General features: G+C 45.2%; 1 protein-coding gene across 5 annotated transcripts in view; it reads left to right on the forward strand.

Moving 5' to 3' along the window:
* adgrd1 (adhesion G protein-coupled receptor D1) overlaps window positions 1–10,101 on the forward strand; it is a 25,104-nt gene extending 15,003 nt beyond the window's left edge. For 3 of the 5 annotated variants that reach the window (XM_067231578.1, XM_067231579.1, XM_067231581.1), the window contains exons 14-25: window positions 3,012–3,085; window positions 3,684–3,807; window positions 5,589–5,692; window positions 5,895–6,006; window positions 6,329–6,482; window positions 7,265–7,331; window positions 7,484–7,550; window positions 7,741–7,832; window positions 7,968–8,094; window positions 8,289–8,330; window positions 8,416–8,508; window positions 8,631–10,101. In XM_067231578.1, the coding sequence (XP_067087679.1) occupies window positions 3,012–3,085; window positions 3,684–3,807; window positions 5,589–5,692; window positions 5,895–6,006; window positions 6,329–6,482; window positions 7,265–7,331; window positions 7,484–7,550; window positions 7,741–7,832; window positions 7,968–8,094; window positions 8,289–8,330; window positions 8,416–8,508; window positions 8,631–8,726 (1,152 nt within the window). In that variant the 3' untranslated portion in view covers window positions 8,727–10,101. The remainder of the gene's footprint in view (window positions 1–3,011; window positions 3,086–3,683; window positions 3,808–5,588; window positions 5,693–5,894; window positions 6,007–6,328; window positions 6,483–7,264; window positions 7,332–7,483; window positions 7,551–7,740; window positions 7,833–7,967; window positions 8,095–8,288; window positions 8,331–8,415; window positions 8,509–8,630) is intronic. The other 2 variants (XR_010875250.1, XR_010875251.1) reach the window with 2 other exon arrangements.
* The last annotated feature ends 104 nt before the right edge of the window (window positions 10,102–10,205 follow it).

Here is a 10,205-nt window from a genome sequence, read left to right on the forward strand (position 1 = left end):
CTCTGGTTGTGCGTCACTGTGGTGGTGCAGGACTTCGTATGAGGGGGTGTTTGGCTGTGGAACGGAGACAACCTTTTTTGTGGTGCTGTTTGGAGGGTATGGGTTGGTTGTGGTGCTGTTTGGAGGGTATGGGTTGGTTGTGGTGCTGTTTGGAGGGTATGGGTTGGTTGAAGTGCTGTGTGGATTTTTGGATTTAGTGTGCTCGTGTTTAATCCGTACCAGTGTGCCAGGGTTGGGATCTCAGTGTTGAAACCGTAGACTACTTAGGCCATGTGTCTGTGTCTGACACTGGCTCACTTCCTCCCTCTCCTCTTGTTCCATGCAATGCTTGAGAACCTGCTGTCAAGATTAGCTTTGGAAGAGAGTAGCCTGGTGTCTTGAGATGGAAAAGGCCTGTCATGTCAGTGTTTTGTCAGTTGCACCATACTGAGGCCCTGTCCATCCCTCTCTGGCAATCCCAGGCCGTCTGTGAGAGGAGGGGGAGGGAAGAGGAGCTCGATGACGAATCGAAGTCCTGTGTTTGTCGTGTCAGGCTTGCCCAGGGATTGATGCCATGCGTTTGTATTTTCCCCTCCATCGCGTTGTCAATTCAGACGTTGAGGGTTCTTCGATTGCCTTCCTAGCTGACCAGCTCAGCAGTGACACTAACCAGAGAAAGCTCAACATTTGCTTTGAATTACAAGAATAGAAATATCAGACCACAGCCAGTGTTTTTCCTGTTGGCAGAGAACATACGAAGACCATTCTTTCACCATGACGACAGAGAGGGGTGGTTAAGGGGGGCCTGCCGTTAATCACCATCATATGCCACTCATCCCTGAAGCATAAGTCAGAATCTCCCCCAAATGTTCTTATGCAACACACTGCCACATGATAGGGGTGTAATGATGATGTCATGGCAGCTGAAATATACCCTGTTCCCCCCAAAGAGTTGTGTAAACATTAACTTGAGTCTCTAAGGGGTTTATTTAGCAGAAGGGTTAGATTCACCTCAGCCTGAGCCTGTTCACGGTATGGACCAGTTTTAATGGTTAAGGCACTGGTCTCTCATGAATTCTTAGGTATAGTGAATTGCCATTCATTTGACATAACCTTGCTGTGCACACTCAATTGTTTTTTTTTCTTTTTCTTTCTCTTGTTCTGTCACTCACTCTCTCCTTTCTGTCTTTTGGATGTCTTTCTGTCTTTCCCCTTCATCACTCTCTCTCCCCCTCTGTCCAACTGTCTCTTTCGTGGAGTTTGAACTGATTTCCAAGGCTGTGTTAGCTGGCCCTCTGTTGCTAATAAAGCCCTGGAACGCTTCAGTCTTCCCTGGCAGACTGTTAGGCCTCAGGGCACCAGGGAGCAGAGAGTAGTAGCATACACACACACTCATACACACATATACAGTATGTGTACACGCACACATGCCTACACACACTCTCTCTCTCTCTCTCTCACACACACACACACACACCAGAGCCAGCATTAGTGGAATTCTAACACCGGGGAGCGACTCTCTGATCCACATCGCTCTCCTCTGATATCAGCTTAAAAAACACATAGTGGAGGTGACACAACTGTGGAGTCACCACAGGGCAAAGCTCCCTCAATAACACGCCTCACACATGTGGCTGTTTCTCTTTCAGTTCACATCTAATCAGACCCCCCCTCACCCCCCCCCCCCCCCCCCCCTCAGATGTTCTTACTGTGAATCATTAGTCTTCCCTAAAACCGCATAATGGCTTCAAAGTTTTTCGATACTGTGGAGAACAAACGGACTGTGTTTCCTAGTCGAAGGAGACCCTGGCCGCTTCCCCCCCCGCTCATCTGCTTTCATTTACACCTAACAAGAAACTGGGAGTTGTTAAACCCCACAGGGCCCAGTAAACTCCCCCAGAGGGTCTCTCACACACACCTCCTCAGAGCCCGTCGCCTGGTCAGGATGATGGGGTGCACGTGTGGTTTTCTCCTCTCCTCCTGTCGTGCCCCCCCCCCCCCATTTACCACATCCGTCGGCCCTATCATCCCCTCATCTCAACGTTGGTGACGTGCGATTGGTAACGTGTGTTGTGCCCGCGCTTGTCTGATGGTGGTTCATTTCGAACGCAGTTTTTACAGGGGAGCTTTTAGGACCAGCGAAAACAGGACACAAACATATGGCAGCTAACCTTTTCTGGATGTTAAACTCGAGTTTTTGCAAAGGAAAAGGAGAGTATATGAGTTGACGTATCTTATCTGATCCCATTTTACCGTGAATGCTGTAGTAACAGCGAGAGATTATACTTTAGATGTGCTATGCTCCTCGCCAGCTCATGAAAGCTTTGTGTTCCAACAAGGGCAGATTATGCACGGAGAAGAGAGGTTTAACCTAAAACCAAGGCCAAGCCCTAATTATTGCATTCCTAGCCTTCAGGCATTAGTCACTGTCTCTGGGGCCTCCAAATCTCATTTGAGGAATTACATGGAAAAAGTGAGTTGGAGAGAGTCGAATAAAACGCTATAAGACAGTAGGGAGTCTCAGTCAATGTAATAATCACCTTTGGTGAATTGCGAGCCGCTCTCTCTCTCCACTGCTCTGCGCTAGCTAGTTAAAACGAAACATCTTCTGATGTTTATGGCCCTTCTCAGCACCAGCGGAGCATTGTTATTTAACGTCAGAGACTAATGCAATGAATTAGTTCATTCTTCCAAGTCCAGAGAAGTGTTCTATTTTTACTATAGTACCATAATATGGTATAGTAATATAATATAGTGCTATATTGCCTACTCTAATGGTCTTGTTAATGTTATGGATGAAAGAGAAGCCAACTTCAAGTCACGAAAAGCAAGACCGAGCTTCTTGTTTGGATCTGTAAGACTCCATGCCCGTCCGCCTTACTAAACCTCTATTTCCTAACAGGTTAATCCAAGTTAAATTACTACCTCTCATGCAATGCTAGTACCATCCATCCTTGTGGCACAGGTAGAATGCAGTAGGTGAAATATAATGTTTGGATGTACGTATTATTTTGTCTTTTTTTTCTTTTCAGAGCAAAGATCAGCAAGATCAGGCCTTAAACCAGAGCAATCAAGTCTTCCTATACTGTGCCTTCCTGGACTACAGGTGGGTCTGAAGTGTCAACAACTTAGCTCAAGAGATAAACTACAACTCCCAGAGATGAGATTATGTTTCCCTGGTGGAGATTGTATTCATTGTTTTACTTTGAATACGGTACATGAGAATTAATTAAGTCAGAGATTGTTTTGCAATTTTTTCCTGCGACACATAAATCTGGAAAGGATATGGAGTGTGGTGCAACTTCAAGTTAATTGGTTTGTCTTGAGCAAGGGAGTGCAGCAACCTTCTGCAAAAACACAGAAATGTGAAAAGTGGAGCCAATGTTTTGACTATTTAAAAAGCATAAATCAGCGCACCGTACATGTTTTAGTTGGAGTGAAACGTCTTCCTTTTCCTTCTCCCCTTCGCCCCGTGATTCAGGATAAAGTGAAATATTTGACAGGCCTGTTAGACATTAAATTCCAACAAAAACGGTTGTTATCATCCCTTCCACTAAATTCCTGGGATTGCCCTAATTCATCTTAACACTCTTAACACTGTAAGAATCTTCGTTTGTTGTTTTGCGGGTTTCTGAGAGGGAAGATAAGCGTGTGCATGGCTTGACATCCGGGCGCAATTCCCCTGTGTCTCCTTCCTCCTCCAGTTCAAAGGAAGGTGTGTGGTCCAACGAGGGCTGCGTGCGCTCGGCAGGAAACACGACCTACTCCGTGTGCCTGTGCAACCACCTCACCAACTTTGCCATCCTCATGCAGGTGGTGCCCATCAAGGTAAGGGCCCTCTCTCTCCCTCCCAGAACACACCAGTGTGGTGCAGTGTGGACCTCTGTCCTCCTCCTCCGTGCGTCCTTCAGGGATGGACTCGATTTATGGGAGCGTGTTGGACAGGAGGCAGTGGTCGACCACACAGTAAACCCTCCATCTAGTGGTCCTTCAGCGGCCTGACAGCCTAGCATTCCTCCTCCTGGTAGGCCTGCACAGTAACAATGTTGGTCTTAATAGTGGTTTAATAGGAAATTGATGTGGATAGCCATGATTGAGTGTGCGTGGTTTTTTCAGGTTCTAACATGGCGCTATGGTCCAAGCTGCAGAGACCGCAGTGGGAGTTTCGGGGACTTTTAGACAACTTCTAAGACAAACATCTTTCTTCCTCGGTACATGCCTATCACCAAATGACATCAGCTGAATTAAACCACATCCGATGTCCTTTAAGATAATGTGATTCGTCAGGAAAGGAAGGAAAGGAAAACGGATTAACGCTCAGGTCAGAGACACTCCAGGAAGCATCCACTCAGTCTTCCATTGTTATGCTCTGTCTGTGTAAGCACGGTCGCCAAACAAATCCCTGAAATAGACCCGGAACACCGTCCGGGCTGCTGGGTTGGCCAGCCTTGTCTCAGCTGCAGCGCTGCGTTGGATGCTATACTTTCCTGCAGTCGGTCTCTAATTAGTGGCTAGGAGGGGATCGTCCCACGCATCCCTATTCTGGAAAAGCGACGATCTCTCCGTCCTGCTAATGACAAGGCACGTTTCGGGGAGTTAATGGCGAATCAAACCTCAGCTCCTTAAAATAACCTCCGCAAACACGCTGGCGTGTGCGCGCAGACACGACTGAAGTGACCCGTGCCCACTCTGCCGCTTCCGCAATGCTTATTCTCCATCTTGACCTCGACTCCCGTCTTGAATCAATCCACAGCCATACGAAATACAGGATGTCCTGTGTAGACGTGAGTGTGTGCGCACCATATGTCAGTGTTACTCAGCGAGGAGATGGGGTGTGACCTCACGTTGACCCAAGGAGAGGTCAAGGGCGTGAGTTTCCTCCTGTCTCTGTGGTTTTTCGACGGCGAGGCAGAGAATCCCCCCCCTGAGAGCACACGTACAACCGTGTCTGAAACACTTCAAGCCACTTGAAGTCATGTAAACCTCCCAAGTGCCAGCCACTCTCCTGGCTCCGATGCCGTACTGTTGCTGGCTGGGCTAAGCTGCAGCAGGTCATAGGGAGCTGGATGATGACACCAGTGACTTACTGCCTTCTGGGGAGACTTGCTGTGCCATAAACACAGCGAAGGAGCTTGAACTGAACGCCTTTCAGCGTGGGGAGTTTCAGACCTGACTCGCTCTGAGGATCCCCCTCACTGAGACCTGGGACTTTAGCGCCACCTGTGGGTCACAGAGTTTCACGCTTCTTTTGTGCTCAAGTGCACTGTGGTTGACTACGTGTTCGAGTATGGATGAATCCAATTACATTTAGTCATTTAGCAGACGCTCTTATCCAGAGCGACTTACAGTAAGTACAGGGACATTCCCCCGAGGCAAGTAGGGTGAAGTGCCTTGCCCAAGGACACAACGTCATTTTTGCACAGCCCGGAATCGCACTGGCAACCTTCAGATTATTAGCCCGATTTCTTAACCGCTCAGCCACATGACTCCCGACTTTAGACAATTAGTGTAACATCCTCTCTCTCTCTCTACAGACTGTGCTGTTCTGTGTCCTTTTTGGAGTTGTGACACTTGTTGTCGTTCTGGATGTTTTTGTTTTTCCAACGTAGCTCACCAGTGCCCACCAGGTGGCGTTGTCCGTGATTGGTTACACTGGGTGCTCCATCTCCATCTTCTGTCTGACCATCACACTCGTGACTTTCGCTATCCTGTCGTGAGTATAGAAAGTTCAAGTATGGTTCTCATTGATGAGTGTAATTACATGTCACATTTCCATATAGTTTTAATCGTATTTTATATCATTTCGTTGATATGACATGTCATGTACATCAAGTGCATGTACAGTTAATCTAGCTAATAAGATTCATGTTAATGTTCTGCTCATGTTGGTTTGCTGCCGGTCTTCTGCCCTGCAGGTCAGTCAGCACCATCAGGAACCAGCGCTACCATATCCATGCCAACCTGTCCTGCGCCATCCTGCTGGCTGAGATCCTGCTGCTCATCAGCGCTCGCTTTGAGCCGGGCACGGTAGGCCTCACACACACACATGCCCACACACACACACACACTCACATGCCCACACACACACACACACACATGCCCACACACACACACACACACACACACACACACACGCCCACACACACACACACACATGCCCACACACACACACACACACACATGCCCACACACACACACACGCCCACACACACACACACATGCCCACACACACACACACACACATGCCCACACACACATACGCACAAACTGTGACTGTAATGAGGAAGTATTCATGTCTGGGCCGGCTGACATAATAATTTGACCTTTGAACCCTGGTCCCCTGTCCCAGCTGCCCTGTAAGGTGATGGCTGTTCTCTTGCACTTCTTCTTCCTGAGTGCGTTTGCCTGGATGCTGGTGGAGGGCCTGCACCTCTACAGCATGGTCATCAAGGTGTTTGGTTCCGAGGGAAGCAAGCACTTCTACTACTACGGGATTGGCTGGGGTACGGACGGCATACGGACCCTTTGTTATTGTGTTAGCGGCATATACATGTCACAATAAACATGTTAACGTTGTGGATTCATAAATATTATGTGTGGATTTCGATGCACTGTAATCTTTATTATGAAGTCTTTGTTTTTCAAGAGTGAGTTGATGGATTCTAGAGTTGGTGTGCTTGTCCCAGGCCTCTGGGCCTGGTCTGATGGTTTAGGCTCTGGGTGGACAGATCTGATAGGTTTAAGCTCTGGGTGGACAGATGTGATAGGTTTAGGCGCTGGGTGGACAGGCAGGGGAGCACTTGAGTCAGGCTGCCTGCCTGGGAACACTGGATCTGCTCAACATGCTGCAGTGATTACTGGAAATAAGATCCTGGTTTTATCATTTCCTTTGTTTTGGCCAAAGTAATTTCACATTTTGTGGCCAACAGTAAATTAGGCGCTGGATAGCAGTCCAGCTGCTGGAATTATAGCTGTTAGACATCTCAGAGAGAAACCACAGTCATTTTTGCATTTACAGCTCTTATTAGCTGTGAAAACGGCACTTGACCCTTTGTCCTCAATTTCCTTTGTCAGTCTAGCAGTTTAATTGTTGTGTACTGGCAATGTCTGGCATTCTGAGGAGACTCAGCACGCTATTAGAACATATGAAAGAAGAAACAAATGAAAGTGTGGCTAAGAAATTCTTTTGTTTGAGGAAATGAGCAATCAGAGCCCAGATTTCCGCCCGTTTGTTTTATGAGGCATATTCATTTCTCTCTGTGACACATGTCCCCTTTCCTTCCAGGCTCTCCACTGGTGATCTGTGTGGTCTCCATGACGTCAGCCCTAGACAGCTATGGAGAGGTTGATAAGTAAGTTGACGAGTGCTGAATGGGCTTATACTAACCTGTGAAGGCAACACAAATACTAATACAGTCCAGCGGATGCTATGAATGAAATAATGAACACTTTTGGGCATAATAGGCCTTTAATGTTTCTCTTTTTCTCTCTCTCACTCTAACAGCTGCTGGTTGTCCTTGAAGAATGGAGCCATCTGGGCTTTTGTTGCACCTGCACTGTTTGTCATAGTGGTGAGTAATCACTTTAGTAACCAGGAGAAGAACCAGGCCCTGCTTGCTCTAGATTCAGGCCTTCAATGAGAGGGATTTGTAAAGCTCAGATGTTCGACTGCAGATAAACAGAAGGCAAGTTCAAATCCCCCCCAGCGAAATGAAAACTTGATGACACATTCATGCTGGTTACCTGGTCTTGTTTTCATAGGTGAATATTGGCATTCTAATATCTGTGACCAGGATCATATCTCGGATCAGTGCAGAGAACTACAAGGTTCATGGAGATGCCAATGCAGTCAAGTGAGCCTCTCTCATTTATAGTTGGAGCACCAGAATGAAAACCGTGCTGAAGACTTGTCATACAATGTTCTTGGTAGTCAGTGGTGTGTGTGTGTGTGTGTGTGTGTCTGTGTGTGTTTGTGTGTGCGTGTGTAGGCTGACTGCCAAGGCAGTGGCCGTCCTTCTACCTATTCTGGGCATCTCCTGGATCTTCGGAGTTCTGTCATTCAACACGCACTCGCTGTTGTTCCTCTATATGTTTGCTGTGTTCAACTCATTACAGGTGAGCCCATTTGCATTGAGAGACACAGTGTTTTGTATTTTCTACACTTCATTGGGGATGAAAAAACATACTATATGTGTTGGAAGGCAAATTCCATGTATTATGTAATGAACTGTGCAATGAGTGATGTATGATGAAAAAAAAAAAAAAAAAAAGTTATTTAAATGTCACTTTGTGTCTGGTTTTCCCTAAAGGGCTTCTTTGTCTTCCTGTTTCATTGTCTTCTGAACTCTGAGGTATGTTAACCTCTTGACATGGTTCGCCATTTCTACTTTATCTATTTCCTCAATCCTCATACATGGCTGTGTCTTTCTGCTCTAGGTCAGAGCTGCCTTCAAACATAAAACCAAGGTGTGGTCTCTGACCAGCAGCTCCATCCGCAACATCAACGTGAAACCCTTCAACTCTGACATTGTGAGTTATTCATAACTAAACACCATTTTGGGCCATTTTTGCCATAACGTCAGATTCCCAGTATTGTACACGTTTACTTTTGAACTGACGATGACCTCGATCTTCACCTCCTTCTCCATTAGATGAATGGCAACAAGGAAGGATTGTCTCCCACCAAGATGAACACCTGGGACAAGAGCAGCAACTCAGCCAATCGCATGGACCTCTCCGCTGTTTAGAACACAACGACATCACTTCTTGGTAACAGAGTAATAGATGTAGGATGCGTCTCCTGACTACACCAGTGTTCATCAACAAACAGCCAACTGAAGGGTTGGTGGCCACTGTTTATGTGATATTCCAGCCATAGTCACTGAATTATGTGACATGTGCCTCCCCACCCACAACGACAGTGAGGGCTTTGAGGGGAATCTCGTTTTGATCTAAAGCTATATAAAAAAAAAATCAACATATCTTTAAGACAAACAGACCCAAGAGACTGTGCCTTATTATGTGTTACCATAAATATGTACGACCCTACAGCTAGACCTGGGATGTCTGAAGAGGACAAGGGATGTTTTTACCGATGGGTAATTATCGTTCAGGGTCTAAGATATATCATTTGTTCGTCAGCAATGACAATGACTCGTACGAAAAACACTCAAGCATACTTAAAATCAATTATTTTTTTATGTGACTATTGTAGTTGTCTTCACGATTTGGCCAGAGAGTGTAAAATGTTTCTGTTGATTTTGTTTTGTCTTATTTTTTTGTTTATTTTTGGACATTTGCCTTTGCTTTGACATGTACTGAGAGAGAGAGAGAGAGAGAGAGAGAGAGAGAGAGAGAGAGAGAGAGAGAGAGAGAGAGAGAGAGAGAGAGAGAGTGTTTTGCTTGCTGTGTGAATAGTTATATGTATAATTGTAGCCTGACAAGTAGTTATATTGTGATGGTAGTAGTGCTGAAAGTAAGCAGTGGCCTTTTTGAGTTGCTAATTGTTAACTTTGGATAGATATAAATAAGTATTTTTTCAGTATCAATTAAACAGATAAATATCTCAGTTTCATCAATACATGCCTAAGGGTCACACATACGTACAGTCATTTGAAGACCAAAAAGTCAACTTTATTTATTTATGTATTGTGTAATGCAGAGTTTTTAACTATTTCAAAACACAGAGTACAACATCCTTACTCATAATGCAAGTTCTGAATTGCAGTTGTCATACTCCTGTGATGTTTTGTAATTTCTGGATGAACTGATGATAGTATTTCTTGTTTTCCTGTTGTACCTCATGTCAAAGGAACCTGCAGTACACTATGCTTTTATGGAAACCAGTGAATAATTGATTGTGTGTTAGACACAATTTCTGTGAAATCTTATCTTATCTTAATAATGTAGATAATATACAGTAGAGCATTTGATTATTTCTATGACTTATTCCTGTGGGTATATTGCTTTAAGTAAAGAATATTATTTTTCATCAAAACAAGTGTTGGGGTTTTGCTGATTGTCTTTAGTCGGTACTCTACTGTGACATTGGAGGGGAGATCATGTGTTTATTCTTGATTGTTCTGACACTGTATTCATATACCAATACATAGTACCATTCCGGATTTACTGTAGTATTCAATCACTTTCTAGTTCTCAGTAGTATAGAATGAAATCAGTGTGCATATCTTATTTTTCGTCTTTTAATTGGTCGTTTTCTAAGGTAC

This window comes from Osmerus mordax, chromosome 28 (genome assembly GCF_038355195.1).
Source record: "Osmerus mordax isolate fOsmMor3 chromosome 28, fOsmMor3.pri, whole genome shotgun sequence".
NCBI lineage: Eukaryota > Metazoa > Chordata > Actinopteri > Osmeriformes > Osmeridae > Osmerus > Osmerus mordax.